General features: G+C 42.7%; 1 protein-coding gene across 1 annotated transcript; it reads right to left on the bottom strand.

Moving 5' to 3' along the window:
• Positions 1 to 1,358: 1,358 nt before the first annotated feature.
• LOC125924274 (zinc finger protein 252-like) lies at positions 1,359 to 19,535 on the bottom strand. Its single transcript, XM_049632699.1, has 5 exons — positions 19,463 to 19,535; positions 17,266 to 17,340; positions 16,753 to 16,879; positions 16,061 to 16,174; positions 1,359 to 5,503 (listed from the first exon to the last, which is right to left on the bottom strand). The coding sequence occupies exons 2-5, from the start codon at positions 17,302 to 17,304 to the stop codon at positions 3,144 to 3,146; spliced, it is 2,640 nt and encodes an 879-aa protein (XP_049488656.1). The 5' UTR covers positions 17,305 to 17,340; positions 19,463 to 19,535; the 3' UTR covers positions 1,359 to 3,143.
• Positions 19,536 to 21,624: the final 2,089 nt, after the last annotated feature.

Raw genomic sequence — 21,624 nt, 5'->3', positions numbered from 1 at the left:
GGTATTCAACAATCCCCACTGAGTTATGGAACCCATTTTCATGACAGCCCTCCTACTGTCATTCCTAGCCTATAGAAATTAGCCACTGTATCACCTTCCCAGGACGTTGGTGCTCCCCCACCAATGCATTTCTCAAGCCTGGGTGATGCTCCTTGAGGGAAGTAGGCTCCAGCCACTACAGAATGAGTATCTCTTCCAGAAAGCTTCTTTTCATCAACTGGAGAAAGTGAAATGTCCTTCTCTTCTCAATTGTAATTAATTTACTTGGTTTAGAAGCTAGGGTCCCAAGGGATGACTGCTCTGTGGTAAGCAACAAGTGTAGCACAGAGCGGGTTTGCACCATCAGAAGACAGTCTGCCTCCCAGCCAATATTGATGTCATCACCAAGCTAAGTAAAAAATTAGGTAAGAGAGAAATTTATGACTGGAATGGAGCATATGAACGACTATGTAAATAAGATCTAATACAATTTGGGTGAAATACTTAACTGAAAACTAAAACAATTAGAAACTCATCACAGGAATTAGAAGGGATGTCTTAGCCATAGTTACTTAAACAGAGGATTAAAATAAAGGCTGGAATTCTTAATTAAGTAAACATCTGCACTGTATATAAAGATGGATTTAAAAAGAAAAAAAAATATTTCTTCTGGATTTGGCATTCTAAGATCACATACAATCTTGAGGAAGACACTGTCATGGCTTCTTAGTCTTTCTGTCTCTTGAAAGGATGGGAGACCCTTGGAGCAAAAACAGTTAATTTGTCTTCCTTCCTAAAGGGCCCTTCTCTAGAAGCAAAAGTTGTAACTGAATAAAAAGCTCCAAGGCCCTATCTCAGACTGAGAAACCAGGAGAGCCAGAAGGAGCTTCTGACACAACTTCCAGAGACTAAAGTTTCCAGCCACCTCAGGAAAAGACAGACATTCTCTTTCTTATGTGGAACATGCCTGTCGGGCAATGGTTAGTGAAGTCATAAGCCAGAGGCTCCTACCTTTGAACTGTTTCTCATCTTCCGTCATTGATCAAACACCTAAAGACCCATCTACCAAACCGCATTTAAGTAAAATGTACCATTTGGAATCAGCAGATGGGCCAGCCTTGGGGCTGCAAGCTTCCTACCAGCACTGCCTTCATTCTTGGGGTGCTGGGGTGCAGCAGGTGCTAGGCTGCAGGACTCAGGAGGTATCAAGAGCCTGGGTGGTGGAGCCACACAGAGAGCACTACCACTGAGCAGACTGTGCCTCAGGTCTCACTGTGAAACAGGGTAAATAAAAGTACCTGCGGCACTGAATCGATGTGAGGGCTAAATGAGAAAACCCATGCAAAGCATTAATCACAATGCCTGGCACATGCTAAGGTAAAAAAGTAAAGGTTTATTGACTGAATCACAATTTTCATTCAGCATACAACCATTATTATCACAGTAAATTCATTCCCATTTTCATTTTTTAAGTCAAAGCTATTTGCGGTGAAGTATGCTTAGGAGGATTATCATCAAGAGGCAGATTTTTCTAATCAGCTTTTCAACATTCTAAGAGAAGTAAAGACCACTGCCACTACCATATGGGCAAGAGCCTGGAAAATAAAATCTGAAGTACAGGTCAAGTCAATGTAAGAAAAAAGAATGGAGTCAAATTCTAAGAAAGCTCCTTTAATAAATGGGAAAACTGGAATAATTTTATTAGTGAAAATGACACTATAAAGGAATAAAATGGCCAATTGCTCTCACTTATTCTTTCTTACCCTGATTCTTATATACAAAGCACCATTCCATTATAGCTTATCCCAAATATTAACTGGTCAATCTCCTCTCAAGTGTTTGTTCATATGGCATTCAGATTGTTCATCAAAGACTCTAAGCTACTTTCAGTTGTCAGATTTCAGCTTCTACAACTGTTTCTTACAGACTGCTGTTGCTGAATTTCTATTTATTTATAACCTGTTTCAGACCATTTTGATGTTAATCTTTCCTCCACAAAGAAAGTAGGAAAAAGTGCTAAAGAAGTTTCTGGAGAACAGGGTTCTGAGGATACTGAAGTGAACCACTCATAAGGGAACCTGGGGCAGAAGCACCACAGGCAAGGGTGGCAACTCTGGAAACTGGCTTTAGGAAAACAGAGCTCCCAGGATATTTGTCATCTCAAACATCAAGAACCTAAGGACACTGAGACCTTGCTGACCAACATCACTCTGGAGGACAAAAGGCAGCTTTAAAACATGCACACAAGAGTTCCCAGGCTGACAAACAACTTGCACAATTATCTACCTACCTACCTCACCTGGAATCCTGTCCTCTGGCAGAAGGACCTGCCACTCCTCACCAGAGTCTGCTCAGTGCCAGGCTGCCCAGAACACGGTTATGACCACTCACCTTCTCCCCCGGAGAAACTGATACAGAATACACCAACCTTGGTTTTGAGAACAAAACCTGTTAAGTCATATCCCATATACCACTGTGTGTCTACTTTATGGCTACTTTCCTCCCAATTCACAGGATTTTGTCTTTCCCAATTACCTTGTAGAAAAACCCATTTTACTTGTCATTCGACTTCTTAGAAGGATCTTAAAAGTTTCAATCTACACATAGGCCTCATGTCATTCCTTAACAAACTTTACTCAAGCTCATAAGGTTTCTCTCCTGTCTGAATTATCTGATGCTGAAAAGGGATAACATTTTTGAAGTTAAAGGGATATTCCTCACAATAGAACGAAAACATTTTGAAGAGGGCCGAACAAAGAAATCCCAAACTGGCTCTATCATGATTGAAAGTGCAAGGATTCCAGTGAACTTTTCTTGAACCTGAAATAGATGAGTACAAGGAAAGAAAAGCAAGTGACCACATAAAATACCTCACTGCACCTTAAGATCTGGTGCTATGAAAACATGATTTTAAATAAGTATATTTAAGCCGTGCTTGTTTAAAGTACTGAAGCACAGGGCCACCCTCTGAATCTGAGGGAAGGCATGTGACCTTGGAATTTTTAGCACATAATTTTGCAGCCTACCTTTAGTTAACAGCACACTGGGAGATCTTAAATCACTGGAGAGATGAATCTCCAAAATGAAAGCTGTAAAAGTGACAGCTTTCCCATCAGTACATTGCTTCTGATGTAAAACAGGGGAGACTATCGAATAAAGTGGAGTTACTCTCCATTGTGAACTTTACGATGCTGAATGAAAGCTGCCTGTGCACTAAAGAGGGCCCCACAATTAATACACTGATAGGCTTGCTCTCCAGTGTGAATTTTCTCATGACCAGTAAGAGTTATTCTCTGACTAAAAGTTTTCCCACATTCATTACACGTATAAGGTCGTTTTCCACTGTGAACTCTCTGATGACGAATGAGGTGAGAGCTTTGTCGGAAGGATTTTCCACATTCAGTGCATTTGTAGGGTTTCTCTCCTGTGTGAATTCTCTTGTGTTGGATAAGGGACAAGCGTGCACTGAAGGCTTTCTCACATTCATTGCACATATAGGGCTTCTCTCCAGTGTGAATCCTCTGATGCTGAATAAATTGTGAATGCTGACTGAAGGCCTTGCCACACTTCTCACATTCATAAGGCTTCTCCCCTGTATGAATTCTGTGATGCTGGACGAGAGAGGAGCGGACGTTGAAGGCCTTCCCGCAGTCACTGCACTCGTAGGGATTCTCTCCAGTGTGAATCCTTCGATGGCGGACAAGGTGTGCACTCTGGCTGAAGGCTTTTCCACAGTCTCCACACTCATAGGGCTTCTCTCCATTGTGTGTTCTCTCATGTTTAATTAGGGTGGATATCTGCCCAAAGGTTTTCCCACACTCGTTACACTCATAGGGTTTCTCTCCAGTGTGGCTCCTCTGATGCTGAATGAGGTGTGAGCCCTGGCTAAAAGCCTTCCCACATTTGTGACACTCATAGGGCTTTTCACCATTATGGACCCTCTGATGCTGAACAAGGGAAGAGAGCACACTGAAGGCTTTACCACACTCATTACATTCATAGGGCTTCTCACCATTGTGTGTCCTTTGATGATGAATGAGATTAAAACTCTGGCTGAAGGCTTTTCCACACTCATTACACTCATAGGGTTTTTCTCCAGTGTGAATTCGCTGATGCTGAATCAGATGTCCCTTTTGACTGAATGTCTTCCCACACTCATTGCATCCATAAGGTTTTTCTCCAGTGTGAATTCTCTGATGCTGGACAAGGGACAGGCGAGCGCTGAATGATTTTCCACACTCATTGCATATATAAGGCTTCTCACCAGTGTGAATTCTCTTGTGCTGAATGACTTGGGAACGTTGACTGAAGGATTTCCCACATTCATTACACCTATAGGGTTTCTCTCCAGTATGAATTCTCTGATGAACGATAAGGGTTCGGTTCAGGCTAAAGGATTTCCCGCATTCGTTGCATTCATAGGGTTTTTCTCCTGTGTGAATTCTCTGATGTTGAATGAGAGATAATCGTGCACTGAAGGCTTTGCCACACTCAGTACAGTCATAAGGTTTCTCTCCAGAATGAGTTCTCTCATGCTGAAGGAGGTGTGACTGTCTACTAAAAGCCTTCCCACATTCCTTACATGTGTAAGGTTTCTCTCCGCTATGAGTTCTCTGATGATGAATCAGGTTAGAGCTATGACTGAAGGCTTTCCCACACTGATTACACTCATGAGGTTTCTGCCCAGTATGAATCTTAAGATGTTGACTATACGATGAACGTGTACTGAAAGCTTTTCCACATTCACTGCACTCATAAAGTCTTTCTCCAGTGTGAATGTCATGGTGCTGAATGAAGTAGGCATGAGCCCCGGAAGCTTTGTCGCACTCAGCGTAGGTGCGGGGCTTCTCTCCACAGTGAACTCTCTGATGTTGGTTGAAGACAGAGCAGTGGCAGGAAGTTTTTCCACATCCACCACACTCAAAGGGCTTCTCTCTGGTGTGATTACTCCCATGTAGAGAAAGAGCTCTACTCCGGCTGAAAGGTTTTCCACACTCAGTCCACTCGAAGGATTTCTTTGGATTGTTAACCCTCTGACTCTCACCAGGAACTGAACTCTGCCTGGCCACTTTCACAAACACATCTGTCTGACATGATCTTTCTCCTAGATGGAAACATGGGAGATTAATGAGGTTCTGAGTTTGTTGAAAGTCATCTACATGTGGCACATTCTGGTGGAGACTCTCCCCTCTAGACCCTCGATGAAATCCGACAGGGTTTGGGTCTGCAGTGCAGTTTACCTCTGTGGAACCGGATATCTGGCCTTCCCCCATGGGGGTTTTCACACGTGTCAGTGTCACCGGTCTGGAATTGTTCTTCTGGGAGAAGGATTTCTTAAGTCTTTCCACTGTAGATTTTCCCCAGTAATTCTTTATCTTTCCCTCAGTTTTACACATTTCTTCAAAATCAGATTCCTTGGATATATTTCTTGCATGTTCTTCTGATTTTGCTCTCTGGGACTCCATTGCTTTGGAAATTTCCTGTTTTGGAGTTAATTCCTTTTTTTCCATTAGAGACTCAAAACCTGAAAGAATGAAGAAAAATGAGTTATGTGTATTCTACTATGGGAAAAAGAATTAGAGCATAAATAGGAACATTTATATGAAACAAGTATCTCCTAGGAGGACACTGGATTTTCAGAATGCAAAAGCAAAAAATGACCTCAATGGGATGAGGAAAGAGGGGAGAGAAGCATTCTATCAAAGCAACAAAAGCTGGTGTGGGGAGGAAGTAAGGAGAAGCCCAAGGTCAAAGTGTTACATCTGCAGACGGGCCAACTAGGCACAGATGGAGCAGAAACGGTGAGGCATGACTTGAGGGCGCTCAGAAAGGTGATGAGGGTAACAGGAGTGGAGGCTCGGAAGGTCACCACCTCTGCTGATCATGCCATTGCTGCATACTTTGCAAACAAGGTATCTTCTTATAGCTTCTTATAGCTTTCTATAATAGATATTCAAATATTTGTTTAAAAATAAATGAATGATAAATGGCTTATAATGAATAAAGGGTATACAGAGTAATAGATAATGGAAAGATGATTTGATATGGACAAATTGGCTTTATAGAAGCAAATTAGGGTAAATAGAGAAAAATAGATACAAAGAAAAGATACAAAAACAGATACTCATCCAAACAGCAGGCACAGTACAAGGCAGAAAAGCTAAATGTGTGCAACAGTCCATACCACACATTCCCAATGTACAAAAGTACCTGAGTATTGGTAAAAATTGTGATACAACCGAATTCTGAAATTCAATGAAAGGAAATTTACTAAAGACAAAACAAAAATTTCACACTAAACCACTAAATCATGTGGACACAATGACTGTTGGAAGGACAACCCAGGTCAGAACACTGAGAGGAGAGCCCTATTGTGGGATGCCATGAAAGCATAATTGAACCTCTCTTTTGTAAACTAGTTATTATAGAGCTGTAACAGGCTGTTACTTGCAGACTGTTTGGCCAGACAAGGAAACAGAGCTGAAAACATTGATTAGATGGTGTCTAGCATTGGGCTAAGTCCTTTTAAAAGACTTCAGTGAACTACTCACAATACTTCAAAGGGATTTACTTAAGTATGGAAGCTAAAAACAAACAAAAATTTATTCTAGAAACTTATGAGCAGTCTGAAGGGGCAGACTCTGGATGTAAACATCCAGAATTCCTGTGGTTTCTATCAGGAGTATCTGAAGTGTCAAGAGTCCTCAACATCTTAGGAGTGGAGTCTAAAAAGATCTCAGTCGAGAGGTATTATTTCACTGGGTAGGAAATAATGAAGAATGTGAACAAAATGAGAAACCACAGAAGAGGGGTGCCTGGGTGGCTCAGTTGGTTAAGTGTTCGACTCTTGATTTTGGCTCAGGTCATGATCTCACGGTTTGTGGGACTGAGCCCCACTTTGGGCTCTGTGCTCACAGTGTGGAGCCTGCTTGGGATTTTCTCTCTCTCTGTCCCTCCCTGACTTGTGTGCACTCTCTCCCTTTCAAAAACAAACAAACGAACAAACCACAGAATAGAATGATCTGTGGGTCAAGAAGCAACATCTCATGCTGATTCATGCTGCCATTTTCCCTCAGGAATCTAGTGATTCTTGGTTGCCTATTTGTATTTTAACACGAGACAATAAAAAGATGCTTGGGAACTCTGTGTACGAATGGTACTTGTCAAGTGGAGGCACATTTGAGTAAGGTGGTAGTTATAAGGCCAGGGCATCCCCAAATGTCAAAATTTAGAAGTCTTTCCTCTATGGTTGGTTTTTTGAGGCAATCCCCTAACTTTTGCCTTAGATAGATGATGCCTTACTGTTGGGTATTCTTTGTACAAAGTTAGAGGAAGGATGTGTCACTATTAGCTGTTTCTGTATTTACACCTTTTAGTTGGTATCTCAGGATTCAGGTCTTTTTTAAAAAAAAAAAAACAACTAAACTAAAAACAACTCTTTATAAGTGGTAGACTGTTTTTCCATCAGGAGGTACAAAATGTCTGGTTGCTTCTCTTTTTTGCAATGTTAGCAGCCATTAGTGATCATTATTTATATTCATTTTTATTAAAAAAAATTTTTTTTAACGTTTATTTATTTTTGAGACAGAGAGAGACAGAGCATGAATGGGGGAGGGTCAGAGAGAGAGAGGGAGACACAGAATCTGAAACTGGCTCCGGGCTCTGAGCTGTCAGCACAGAGCCCGATGCGGGGCTCGAACTCATGGACCGCGAGATCATGACCTGAGCCGAAGTCGGCCACCTAACCGACTGAGCCACCCAGGCGCCCCTATATTCATTTTTAAATTTGGAATTTTGAAATAGTGATTTCTAATTCTGTCATTCTTTTATTTTTCTTTTATTTTTTTTTTACAGCTGGAAGCTCTATGATGAGAAATTTCTACTCACCAATTGTTCAGTTATCCTGAGGTATAACACATCTTACAAAGGCAGAATAAACACTTGATATATTTATTCACCAGTTTTCAGAATAATGAATCAATTCCCTAGCATTCCTCAAAGGTGACCAATGAGTAGGAAATTACTCTAACAAAGTCTAACTCTAACAGCTTTAACAAAGCCTAAGACCAACCCCTTGACAAGACATGGTAATTCAATGTCATGTTATCTTTCTGCCAAAAGGAGACTTAATCCTCTTTCAAGAGTATGACATCAAATGGAGACTCTATAATGTTTTATCTATAATACTGACTCTCAATTAAATATCAAAAAGTATGTTAAGAAAAAGAATAATGACAAGAAACCAAGAGAAAAAAATACACAATAGAAACAAACCCACAGGTGATTCAGATACTGTCATGAACCAATTTCAAAAGCAAAACTGATTAGTATATATAAGAACATAAAGGGATACAGAATGTGACCAGAAATCAAACGGAAACTGAAATTAAGAGTTCAATAGAGAGTTTCTTAGCAGACAGGACATAATAGAACAGAGGATTACTTAACTGGAAGGTACACAAGTAAAAGTATTCTTAAGTTTCAGATTGAAACACAGAGGGGGAAAAAAGGACAGGAAATATAGAAAAGAGCATAAGAAACAGGTGTGATATGGCAGAACAGTGTAATATATGTATAGTTACAATCCCAGAAAAAGAGGAGAAAAGGAACAGGACAAAAGAAATACCGGCTTCCTCACACCTATCAGAATGGCTAAAATCAACAACCCAAGAAATAATAGATGCTGGCAAGGATATGGAGAAAAAGGACGTTTGTGCACTGCTGGTGGGAATGTAAGCTGTTGCAGCTGCCCTGGAAAACAGTATGAAGGTTTCTCAGAAAGTTAAAAATAGAACTACCATATGACCTAGCAATTGCACTACTGGGAATTTTCCCAAAGAATACAAAAACACTAATTCAAAGGGATTCATGCACCCCTATGTTTACAGGAGCATTATTTACAATAGCCAAGATACGAAAGCAGCCCGAGCGTCCGTCCATTGATGAATGGATACACATGGTGTATATATGGACAATGGAATATTATTCAGCCATAGAAAAGAATGAAATCTTGTCATTTGTAACGACATGGATAGAGCTAGAGAGTGTTATTCTAGGTGAAATAAGTTAGAGAAAAAAAATAACATATGATTTCACTCATATGTGCAATTTATTTTATTTTTTATTTTTTTTTAATTTTAACGTTTATTTTTGAAGGAAAGAGACACAGAGCATGAGCAGGGGAGGGGCAGAGAGAGAGGGAGACACAGAATCCGAAGCAGGCTCCAAGCTCTGAGCCATGAGCACAGAGCCTGATGCGGGGCTCAAACCCATGAACTGTGAGATCATGACCTGAGCTGAAGTCGGATGCTTAGCCAACTGAGCCACCTAGGTGCCCCTCATATGTGCAATTTAAGAAACAAAACAAATGAGCAAAGAAAAACAAAAGAGAGAGAGGCAAATTAAGAAACAGACTCTTAATTATAGAGAACAAACTGATGGTTTCCAGTGGGGAGGTGGGTATGGGGATGGGCTAAATAGGTAATGGGGATGAAGGAGTGCACTTGTTCTGATGAACAGTGGGTGATGTATGGAATTGTTGAATCATTCTATTGTACACCTGAACCTCATATCACACGGTATGCTAGCCAACTGGAATTAAAATAAAAACTTAAAAAAAAATATTAGCTTACAACTTTCCACAACTGACAAAAATCTACAAATCATTGCAAAAAGCTTGAAGAATCATAAGCAATATAAATGCAAGAAGACCCCACACCTGGGTATAACATAATCAAAGTGCTAAAAACTAAAGAAAGAAAATATTTAGAGCAGCAAGAAGAAAAAGACTTATCAACTTAAAAGCAATATAAGACCGCAGGCTGACTGTTCAACTGTAGAAGTGGAAGGCAGTAGAAAAAAGGGTGTTGTTAACGGGCTGAAGAAAATAAATGACAACACAGATTTCAGCATCTAGCAAAAACAATCTTCAAAACTGAAAGCTAGGAAATTGCATTTCCAGGATGACAGTGTAAAGAACTCACTGGATCCATGTTACAGCAAAACAAAGATGGTAAGAATTATAAAAACAGATGAACACAGGGGAAGGGATAGAAAAATAAGATAATAACAGAGAAGGAAGCAAACCATAAAAGACTCTTAAATATAGAGAACAAACAGGGTTGCTGTAGGGGAGGTGGGTAGGGGGACGGATTAAATGGGCGAAGGGCATTAGGGAGGGCACTTTTTGGGATGTGCACTGGGTGTCATATGTAAGAGATGAATCACTGGGTTCTATTCCTGAAGCCAAGACTACACTGTATGTTAACCACCCTGGATTTAAATTAAAAACAAAAACAAAAAAACAAAAAACAAAAATGACAACAACAAAAAACCAAACTAACAATGATTTAGTCTCCGGAAATTATCCTAAGGGCAAACTGCAAATCAAGAAGCAGTTTTCTTATTCAAGAAAATCTACTAAAATTTGTATGAACACTGAGAATGTAGGGCATTTGAGCCATGACCCACTCTATCTCTACCCACAGCTCAGCCTGACAGATGCTGTACTTGGGTTTGGTGGGGACAGGAAGAAGGGGCCTTTCTCCTTGGCTCCCAGTGAAAGCTTACCACATCTCACCAGGAGGTTAGGCCACGGGTAGTTACCATTCCTTCCAACTCCAAGGCAAAGAGGCAAAAGTCCTGGTGAGTGTGGCTGAGAGGGCAGGGAGTCACCCTGCTGGAGTCAGAACAAACCTCTAACAATGCTTTAAAAATACCACAGCCCAAGTTTAATTGGATCAGACTGCTGGGCTATTTATACCCTAGGGTATTATCAAAACAGTAGAGCAATCTTTGTTGCTTTCCTCACATAGGGAATTCCAAGGGATTCAGGAGCTCTGTGCCGGAAATGAGGATGAGAACCAAATATATATTCATTATAAATCACAGTATCACAGATAGGAATATTTTATATGTGACAAAGACAGCACAGAGGAGGTGAGTGAATGCAGAGTGCTGTTGGGAGTCAGAAAATGACAGCAGGTGGCTAATGGAATGTACAGGAACAAATGAAGACAAATGGTAAATAAGAAAGTAAATACAACAAACTCTATATTCATTCTTGTTCTCATTTTTTTTCAATTTTCATAATAGACATAATTAACTATATAAAGTAAGAATTATGAAAACGAATTGTTTCACTTGGAACATACAGAGATGGAACTGTGTAACATTAGCACAAAGAGAGGAAGAGAAAATAAAGCCATGTAGGAGCAACAATTCTACATGCCCCTGGAATTGTTAGTATAAACCAGAAGGAGATTGATAAGTTAAGATGTACCTGGTAAGTTCTGGAGCAACCACGAAGAAACTAAAGGTACTAGGTACGGCCATGTAGCTGAACTCACCATTGGAACGGGACAGGCAGTGATTTGGGCTTCTTCAAGGCCAGGATTTGCCTCCTCTGCTCTTTCTCTGTCTCACAAGCCTGAGGACAGATGTGTTTATGATGTGGAGCATAGAGATGGGGCTGGAGATGAGCATTTGGACATGCTGCTCCAGAGGACGGCAGACAAAACAGATAAACTGGCTTCTGAACAAGCATGTCCAACAGGGAACACACCAAACAGGGACTCTACTACATGAGGAAAAGAAACTTTTATCTGTTCAAGCCAACGTATATATGGTCTATGAAATACTGTCACCTAGTGCCAAGAATGAACATTTCTACATAGGAAGATTTGGGGTGATTTTATTCTCATTGGTGTACTTCTCTACAAGACTATTTTGGTAAGATGATACATGTTCACTGTATAAAAATACTTTTTTTTTTTCTTTTTAGGCAGAGAGAGAGAATTCCAAGCAGGCCCTCAGCTGCACAGCCAATGAAGGGCTTGATCCCACCACTCTGGGATCATGACCTGAGCTGAAATCAAGAGTCAGCCACTCAAAAAACAGTCACCAGTCACCCCTAAAAATAATAAATTATCTTATTTTTTAAGTTTATGTATTTATTTTGAGAGGGAGAGCGAGCAAGCAGGGAAAGGCAGAGAGAGAATTCCAAGCAGGCTCTGCATTATCAATATAAGTCTGGTGTGGGGCTTGAACTCACGAACCATGAGACAAGACCTGAGCTGAAGTTGGAAGCTTAACTGACAGAGTCACCCAGGCACCCCCAAAATAAAACACACATTTCATAGCTTCCTACTCCTCTGGGATCAGAATCACATCTAACACACATCTAACACAGCCTGCTAGGCCCTAATGCAGTCCTGTCTACTTCTCTTTAAATTTTTTTTTTAATGTTTATTTATTTTTTGAGAGAGAGAGAGAGAGGCAGAGTGTGAACTGGGAAGGGGCAGAGAGAGGGAGACACAGAATCCGAAGCAGGCTCCAGGCTCCAAGTTGTCAACACAGAGCCCAATGAGGGGCTCAAGCCCACGAACCATGAGATCGTGACCTGAGCTGAAGTTGGGACGCTTAACTGACTGAGCCACCCAGGTGCCCCTGTCTACTTCTCTTTAAACATGTGTGTCTCTGTTCTGGTCTGTCCTCCCCTGTACACTATAGGCTCTGACAGCCACGAGGATGCTACCCAGCTTGTTCACCATAAGTAAGCCAGATCATAGCTGAGTGATACATTTGAATTCATACATGTTCTGTGCCCAATTCCCAGCCTGTCCTTGACAAATTCTTCTGCCTGGGTGTCCTTGTCCTTGAACCCCCTTCCCTTTTTGCTCAGGTTCTTCTCAGGCTCCTCCTCCTACCTAAGAGGCAAAACCACAGGACCACCAGGACCACCAGACAAGGCCACCAGGAGAAGAAGCATGTTAAATGCTCAGCTGCAGGACGGTGAACATCCCTGAAACTGGGCAGAATGACAAAGTCCATCCTGGTCTCAGGTGGCACAGAGGAAACCACACGGTCTTGGAGCCAAACAGCCATGATTCAAATCCCAGCTACTCCCCAGCTGTGTGTAACTGACTCATCTCTCTGATCATCAACTTCCTCATCTATGAAATAGGGAAAATAATGCTTCTGGCATGGACTCTGAGCCCTCAAGAAATTGTAATGGGAGGTTGCACCAAAGGCCCTTGGAAATCTCCTGGAAGATAAACCACTTCTTACTTCCAGGTAAGGAGATATGACAAAATAGAAGTCATCAGGGGACAATGTTTAACATATTGTGTAACCCACAGAGGGTGGTGCATGTGGAGAAACGAAGGGGGACCCAAAAATAAGTTTAACTGGTTTAATTTCATCAGGCAAAATCTGGGTAAGAGAGTTACAGAGGCATGCTACCACTTAGTTACTTTACAGCACTTCTGCCAACTCTACCCCTTTCCTGCCAGCATGGACTCATTTCCCTATATGCCACCATTCCCACTGTGTGCACCCACATATACAGGAAACTCGATAAACGGACTGTGCAAAATTGCAGGGTACAAGAACAATTTGCAAAAATCAACTATATTTTTATACATAAGTAATGAAGAATTGGAAATACCATGCACAGCAGCATAAAAATAAAAATACTTAGGAATAAATCTGACAAAAGATGTTAAATGCCTCAATGCGGAAAACTAAAATACTACTGAGAAACTGAAACATAAATAAATGGAGACGTACATCTTGTTCATGGGTCAGAAAACACAATATATGTCAATTCTCCCCAAACTGGTCTATAGATTCAAAGCAATCACAATAAAATGCTAGCCGTCTAGCAGGAGCAGAAATCAACAAGCTGATTTTAAAGATCATATGGAAATACAGAAGACCTAGAATAGCCAAAGCAACCCTGAAAATGAAGAACAAAGTTGGAGAATTAATACTACCTGATTTCAAGACTTTTAAGTTTACTTATTTATTTTTGAGCGCACTTGAGTGGGGGAGGAGCAGGGAGAGGGACAGGGAGAGAGAGAGGGAGAGAGAGAGAATCTCAAGCAGGCTCCACACTGTCAGCATGGAGCCCAGTGCAAGGCTGGGACTCATGATCCATGAGATTATGACCTGAGCCAAAATCAAGAGTCAGACACTTAGCTGACTGAGCCACCCAGGCACCCCTGATTTCAAGACTTTTCATAAAGCCTCAGTAATCAAAACGGTATGATACTGCAGTAGAGACTGACAATAGACAAACAGAAGACAGCAGAGAGTCCAGAAATAAACCCACACATATATGGACAACTGATTTGTGACAAAAGCACAAAGGCAATACAAGTGGAGAAAAAATGTTTTTTTTTTTTTTTCAACAAATGGTGCTGAAACAAGTGGATTAACAAATTAAACAAATTAAAACTTGGTGGGGCACTGGGGTGGCTAAGTCAGTTAAGTGTCCAACTGGCTCAGGTCACAATCTCATGGTTCATGATTTTGAGCCCCATGTCGGGCTCTGTGCTGACAGCTCAAAGCCTGGAGCCTGCTTCGGATTCTGCGTCTCCCTCTCTCTCTGCTCCTCTCCTGCTCACGCTCTGTCTCTGTCTGTCTCAAAAATAAACATTAAAAACATTTTTTTAAAATAAAAATTAAAAAGCCAAAAAAATTTAGCAACCAGAAAGCAAAAAATCCAGTTAAAAAATAGGCAAAGACATGAACAGACACTTCACCACTGAAAATACACAGAAGGGAAACAAGTACATGGAAAGACAGCTAACATCTTTAATTACTAGAGAAATTAAAATTAAAACCACAATGAGACACCACTACACATCCATCAGAGTGGCTAAAATGAAAAAGATTGATGACACCAAGTATTGATGAGGATGTAGAGAAAATGGAACCCTCATCCATCGCTGGTGGGAATATCAAATGGTGCAACCAGTTTGGAAGAGAGTCTGGCAGTTTCGTAAAAAGTTAAATATATACCTACCATGTAATCCAGCCATTCTATTCCTAGGTATTTATCCAAGAGTAAAGGAAATGAATGGTCATACAGGGGTCTGCATACAAATGTTCACAGCAGCTTTATCTGTTATTAACCCCACACTGGAAACAACCCAAATGTCTGTTAACAGAATTGATAAACAAATTGTGGCATATCCATACAATAAAATACTAATCTAAAAAATAAACAAAATAAAAAATAAAAAAATTAATAAATAAGTTATTGATACATAACGTGGAAGAATATCAAAAGAACTATGTTGAGTCAAAAGATGACAGACAAAAAAAAGAATACATGCTCTATGATTCCAATTATATAAAGCTCTAGGAAATGTAATTTATATAGACAGAAAGCAGATCAGTAATCACTTCACGATAGAGATGGGAAGAAGTGAGAAGGTGGGATTACAAAGAAACAGGAGAAAGTTTTGGGGGTAAAGGATATTCTTGCTATCTCGACTGTGGTGAATAGTTTCACACGTACATACATAATGCACAAATGTTAGCATATTGCACATGTTAAACACGCATGGCATATTAATGCTTAATATACCTTAATAAAGCTGTTTCTAAAAGGGGGAAAAATGCATGGAGTGTGGAGCCAGTATGCCAGAGATCCAACCCAGCTCTTTTCCTGGCCAGCTGTGTGATCTCAGGCCAGCAACTGAATCTCTCGTGCCTCAGTTTCTTGAGCACCAACTGTGAGGACCTTGGAAGAATGCATAAGTGCATGTACTGAGCACAAATGTCCAGGCATTGTTAGCTGCTGTGGTAGCACAGAGGATTCAGCTACACTTACTGTTCACTATTTATATGCCCATACTCTTTGCTACACATGAAGAAACCCTAACTCATGTTTTTCTCCAAGGCCCTGAATCAGCCTGGGAAGTCTAAGTGAGCAATAGCAGGAATGACTCTGGGCAGGAGGGCATATCTCTGGGTGGTCTTTCCAAGCAGCCAAGGCAGAGCTGACCAGCAAGGCCTGAGAAGGAATGGGCAGCCAGGGCAGGGAGTCAGCGCCCCAGAAAGATACCTGAGCTCTTTTCTGGGATCTTTCTGATCATTTCCTAGGGTTAAGGGAACCACGAACTCATTTATGGGTATAAAGAGAAACGAGAAGGCAGAAATGGAGAAGAGGGAAAGCAAAGCCTTGGCAGTGACAAGAGATGTGGCCCAGAGCTCACAGAGAAGGGCCTGGAGAAGTGGCAGCACCTGCCAGCAGGGGCAGGAGAGCATGGGGGCATTCCTGGAGACTTACTTCCACTCCTGTGATTCCGGATCCAGCTCTCTTCAATTCTCAGTGACTGTGGGGCCCATGGTTCTTCCCCCTTCTCCAGCCTGGAGATGACATCAGGTTTGGAACGTTGAAGTCCTGTTCCAGAGAAAGGGAGCAAGACTGACAACTCATCCAAGTCCAGGGCAGGATGGCCCCATGGGCAGCACGTGTGTGCTGGTCATGACCTCCCCTGTCGCCTGGTCTGCTAATCAAGGAGACAGATTCAGGCCTCTGCCCCAGCTGAAAAAAAGTTAAACCCAGCTCTTCTGGGGGCTGTAGATAAGGGACAGAGTTGGGGCCTGAACACATCACACTAGAAGACTCATAGAGTCTTGGTGTCTACCAAGGACTGTCTACAAGGACTAAAGGGAAGCAGCACATTGTGGTGTAAGGTAGGGCTCTGAAACCAAATGGATTCAAATCCTAGATCTGTCCCTGACTGCCTGTATGAACTTAAATGAATGATACTCTTCTTCTATACTTCCTACAAGGAAATCGGGGTGTCCATGGCACTGCCTGTCCTCTCCTCTATGCAGACCAGGCCTGCCTGGGACCAGGGTCATAAATGTCTTGCGTTCGGGCCCAGGGGATGAGGAGCCTCTTAGCCCCAAGCCTAGCCCCAGTCCCATTCATGAGCAAGGAACCCAGAGCCCAACTTCAGAGAGAAGCCTTACCCAGTGAGACCAGATTTCTGTAGGTTTCCAGCATCACGTCCCTGTAGAGGCCTTTCTGAGCAGGGCCCAGACAGCCCCACTCCTCCCAGGAGAGGAGCACAGCCACGTCCTCAAAGGAAACCGAGACCTGGAATGACGAGATCTTGTTGCAACCCCAGGATCAGGCCCAGGGTGGGTCTGGGGTGTGGAGGAGCCATTAGGCTCAGGATGGGCAAAATCCCTCTGAACGCATGTACCAGACTTATCCTCACAAGAGTGGCCTCTTTGAGGCAGGCACCATTTCCACTTGTCTTTGTCTGCTGAACCCCTGCCCTCCACTGTGTCTGGTCCAGGGATTGGGAAGACACAGTGTGGAGCACATTTCAGGGACCTGAACTCAGGGACCGAGGACACTGGTGAAGACAGGGAGCCAACTACCCTCTGGGACCAGCCCCTCATAGAGAGAACCATGGAGAGACTCCAGCCAAGAAAGGGCTAAGGCCACACAGAGGTGTCTCCATGCATACCACTCACCTGGGGCCCATCAGGAAGGAGCTGCTTGACGGCTATCATTGGATCTCTGAGCTTTTCCCAAGGAGGTGGGCAAAACTGCAGGGAGAGGGAAGACTGTAATGGAGTGTGACCAGCCTGCTTTTCTCACAGCAACACTGAGACTTCTGTGCCTGGATCTCAAGAGGTCTATGGCAGCAGACATGGAGTGTGGGGCTGCCAGAAAGCCCTGGGAAGGGCAGGTGGACTAAGCACCCAGTAGTCTCTGAGACTATATCCCCTTGCCCACCATGAGGCCTCCCCAGCAGCCCCTGGTACAACAGCATCCTAAGGCCACCATGTGATGGCCCCAGCAGTGCACCTGGCTGGAGGAACCAATGGGCTGCATCTCAGGCCCTCTTAGGAGGTCCTGGAGAGTGGGCAAACACCTGAGGACAAGCAGACCAGGCTCTTTCTCATGCAGTGCACAACAAGTAGGGAGTCTGACAGACAAAATTTTAAGTGCCTATGACAGGTGACGATAAAGGATAGAAAGAATGAGTAGCACGAGGGCAGTACTTGGTGGTAGGAGATATTTTACAGAGGATAGTCAGGGAAGGCACCTTTGATAAAGCAACATCAAAGGAGAGATCTCACTGTAGGGAGGGCAGGCAATATGTGGATATTAGGGGAGATATATCCTAGGAAGGGGAAAGCACAAGTGCAAAGTTTATGAGGTGCAAGCTCACTTGATGTGTTCAAGTAAGGGCGAGGAGGCCAGAGGGGCTGAAGGGGAGCTGGGGAGGGCACGAGAAAAGAGGGTGGAGAGCCTCATAGACTATAGGATTTGGGCTTTAAATCTGAATGAGATGGGAAGCATCTAGAAGGTCTGGACAGTGATATGACCTTGACAGGTCTTGTGGCCTTTCCAGCTGCTGCTTTGAGAACAGACTGGGGGTGGGGGGTGGGGGCTATCAGGGCCTAAACAGGAAAACCAGTTGGAAGGCTCAGGCTATAATCCACTAGAGGTGACCAGAGTGGTGGCAGTAGCTGATAAGTGATCAGATTCTAGATGCATTTCAAAGGCATACTTAATAGGATTTGCTGATGAATTAGATTTGGGATAAGACATCAAGAATTCTGGCCCAAGGTATTGAGATGATGACATCTCCATTCACTCAAAAGGATAAGACTGTAGAAGTACATCTGAAGGGTAAAAATTAAAAATTGGTTTTGTATGTGTTGTATTTAAGATGCCTATTAGACTTACAAGTGGAGAATGAGAGCTTTTGCATATATGGGTCCATAATTCAGGAGAAGGGCCGAAGCTGGCTGGGTATACACTGGGAACTGTCAGTATACATATGACATTTAGAACCCCTCCTCTGGTTTTACTACAGGCTGACAGGTGACATGAGGGTTATCACCCTCAGCAAAACCTTCCCAATCAGCCTCTGATACAAAGCTAGCTCCCACCTCCACAGCTCCCCACTCCATGCAAACGAACCCCTTAGTTCAAGTAGAAATGTGTATCGCTGGTAGGTCTACACTCTGCCTTTGCTTCCAGACTGGCAGGAAGGCATGTAACACTGCTGCTGGAAGCATGGGCTCTGGAAGCTAAGACGGCTGAATTCCAAATTTGGATACACCACCTACTAATGCAAAGGTCCCCCGGTAAGTGACGAGTTTCTACACAGACCTTAAAATGAGAACACTACCGCTATCCTAAGTGACTATTTTGAGAATTAAATGAGGAAAATGTATAAAGTACTTTGTATAATGTTGGCAAACCATAACCAAGAAAAATATAACTAAACCTTAATCACGATCATTAAGGCAATGTTTATTGACCGCCCAACAAATGAATGAACGAACGCCGTGATTGTTCTAGCTCCAGAAAGTGATTCCTGCTTGTCCACTTCAGACCCAGGAACCGAGGTCCCTTCCCTGACAGCTTTAGCAACTCTATCCTTTCACCTAATCTGCTGCGTGAAAAGCACTTTTCGAGAAAAAGCACAATTTGATTCATCCCCTGACCACGTCCCAACCTCGCCTCCTCGTTAAGGCCTTCTTCATCCACGCGGCGACCCAGGGAGCCTGGACGCCACGGAGCGGGTTTCCGCGGGGGCCTCCGCCCTCCCCTGCCCGCCTCCCCACACTCCACGCCACCTCCACGCCACCTCCGCGCGCTACCCACGGCCGCTCAGACACCTCCGCGCCGGCCGCCCTCGCCCAGACTCACTCAGTTCGGACACGGAAGGACGCGCCCCTCGCAGACGCCAGGCCCTGAGCGCCAGAGCGGCCGGACAGGAAGTGCCCGCCCTGAACTTCCGCCGCGCCCTCCATCTCGCCACCAATCGGGTTCCCGGTTCCGGAGGCTGCTCACAGAAGACTCTGCGCTACTGGCAAGTTCCTGGGTCCTGGTCCTGAGTTGGTTGCCAGAAGCAGACTGGCCTTGTGAGAAATGTTAAAAGCTCTTTAGAGAGTTGCGAACTGTCACATGGCGGAAACTCATGAAGAAAGGAAAAGGATCAGAGAAGGAATAAGTGACAGTGAAACAAAATCTTTTATTTTTCTTATTCCCGATTATTCTGAAAGATTATTGTTTTTCAAAGTAATAATAGCAACGATATATTAGGTTATTATAGCACATGGATGAGTAAAATGGAAGACAGCAATGTCAAAAGGGATGGGAGGGAGGAATTGGGAATACTTGGTTATAAGTACCTATGCTACCTATGAAGCAGTATAGTGTTACTTGAAAGCCGGCTCAGATTAGTTCTACTAGATATATTTGCTAGATATATTAATATCTATAATATAGATATTAATATAGATATTAATTCTACTAGATATTAGTAGATATTAATATAGATATTAGTTCTACTAAATATATTTGCTAGATATATTAATATCTATAATATAGATATTAACATAGATATTATCTATAGATAATAATATAGATATTAATATCTATAATATAATTAATATACTAGATATATTAAAATGTTTTCATTTATTTTTTTTTATTTGAGAGAGAGAGCGAGTGGGGGAGAGGGCAGAGGGAAAAAGAATCTTGAGCAGGCTCCATGCTCAGCGTGGAGACTGAAGTGGGGCTCCATTCCATGACCCTGGAATTATGACCTGACCTGAAATCCAGAGTTGATGCTCAACTGACAGATGCACCCAGGAGCCCCCTTTTTTTTCTTCTCCCCATGCTATATGGAGACTTATTTAAAACCTGAGGACACAAAGTTTAATGTTTTGTATTTATTTTTGAAGGAGAGAGAGAGAGAGACAGCATGAGCAGGGGAGGGGCAGGGAGAGAGGGAGACACAGAATTCGAAGCAGGCTCCAGGCTCTGAGCCGGCAGCACAGAGCCCGATGCGGGGCTCAAACCCACAAATTGTGAGATCATGACCTGAGCCGGAGCCGGACACTCAACGGACTGAGCCACCCAGGCGCCCCGTGAGGACACAAAGTTTAAAAGTAAGAAGATGGTGGAATGCCTAGGTAGCTCAATCGGTTAAGCGTTCAACTTTTGATCTCAGCTCGGGCCCTGATTTCAGGTTTGTGGGTTGGAGCCCCATACTGGGCTCCACACTGGGTGTGGAGCCTACTTAAAAAACAAAAACAAAAAAAAAGATGGAAAAGCTATCGAAGCTGTATAACTTAGAGATAAAGCAATCTTTTTATTTTTTTAAGTTTATTTATTTATTTTGAGAGAGAGAGAGAGAGAGTGTGTGTGCACACAGGGGAAGGGCAGAGAGACAGGGAGAAAGAGAGAATCCCAAGCAGGCTCTGCACTGTTGTACGGATCCCGATGTGGGGCTCAAACTCACGAACTAGGAGATCATGACCTGAGGTGAAACCAAGAGTCAGATGCTTAACTGACTGAGCCACCCAGATGCCCCAAGATGAAGTAATCTTTAAGATCAAGGTATTACTATAGATAACAGAATGCCATTAAATAATTCTGAAATGTTTATTTAATCAGGAAGATACAAATATTTAAAATTCACAGAATAAGAGTTTCAAAATGCTTCAAAATTAGAGAATCATAAAGAACAATACACATACCATCATAGTGGAAGGGTGTTATATGCCTTTTTCAATAACCGATAGACCAGACAGACAAAAAAAAAAAAAAAAATCTAAGGATTGAGGGTTTTTTTTTCCCCTCCTGACACCAACTATGTGGTATCCTCTCCAATACCAGCTAGACTCCTATAACTCAACTAAATTTCGACACTTAACTACGAGAGGTAGAGCAGACCACACAGGCTAAGGGCTCAGCCCACAAGACTTCCCACACTAAAGATACCAGTCACAAATATCAAGTGCCAGGGATACTCACACTTCTGTGTGACTGAGTTATGAAGTCAGGAGTTCCCACAACCCCCA

The sequence above is a fragment of the Panthera uncia genome, chromosome F2, assembly GCF_023721935.1.
Source record: "Panthera uncia isolate 11264 chromosome F2, Puncia_PCG_1.0, whole genome shotgun sequence".
Lineage (NCBI taxonomy): Eukaryota > Metazoa > Chordata > Mammalia > Carnivora > Felidae > Panthera > Panthera uncia.
The sequence above is the reverse complement of the archived record's forward strand: the minus strand, read 5'-3'. Positions and strand labels throughout refer to the sequence as shown.

What these genes read in the sequence shown, in the direction of transcription:
- LOC125924274 (XM_049632699.1), bottom strand. Translation starts at nt 17,304, where the DNA reads ATGATAGCCGTCAAGCAGCTCCTTCCTGATGGGCCCCAG. An exon ending in TCCTTCCTGATGGGCCCCAG is followed by an intron (nt 16,880 to 17,265) that starts GTGAGTGGTATG and finishes TCGTCATTCCAG; the next exon opens with GTCTCGGTTTCCTTTGAGGA. An exon ending in CCGGAATCACAGGAGTGGAA is followed by an intron (nt 5,504 to 16,060) that starts GTAAGTCTCCAG and finishes TCATTCTTTCAG; the next exon opens with GTTTTGAGTCTCTAATGGAA.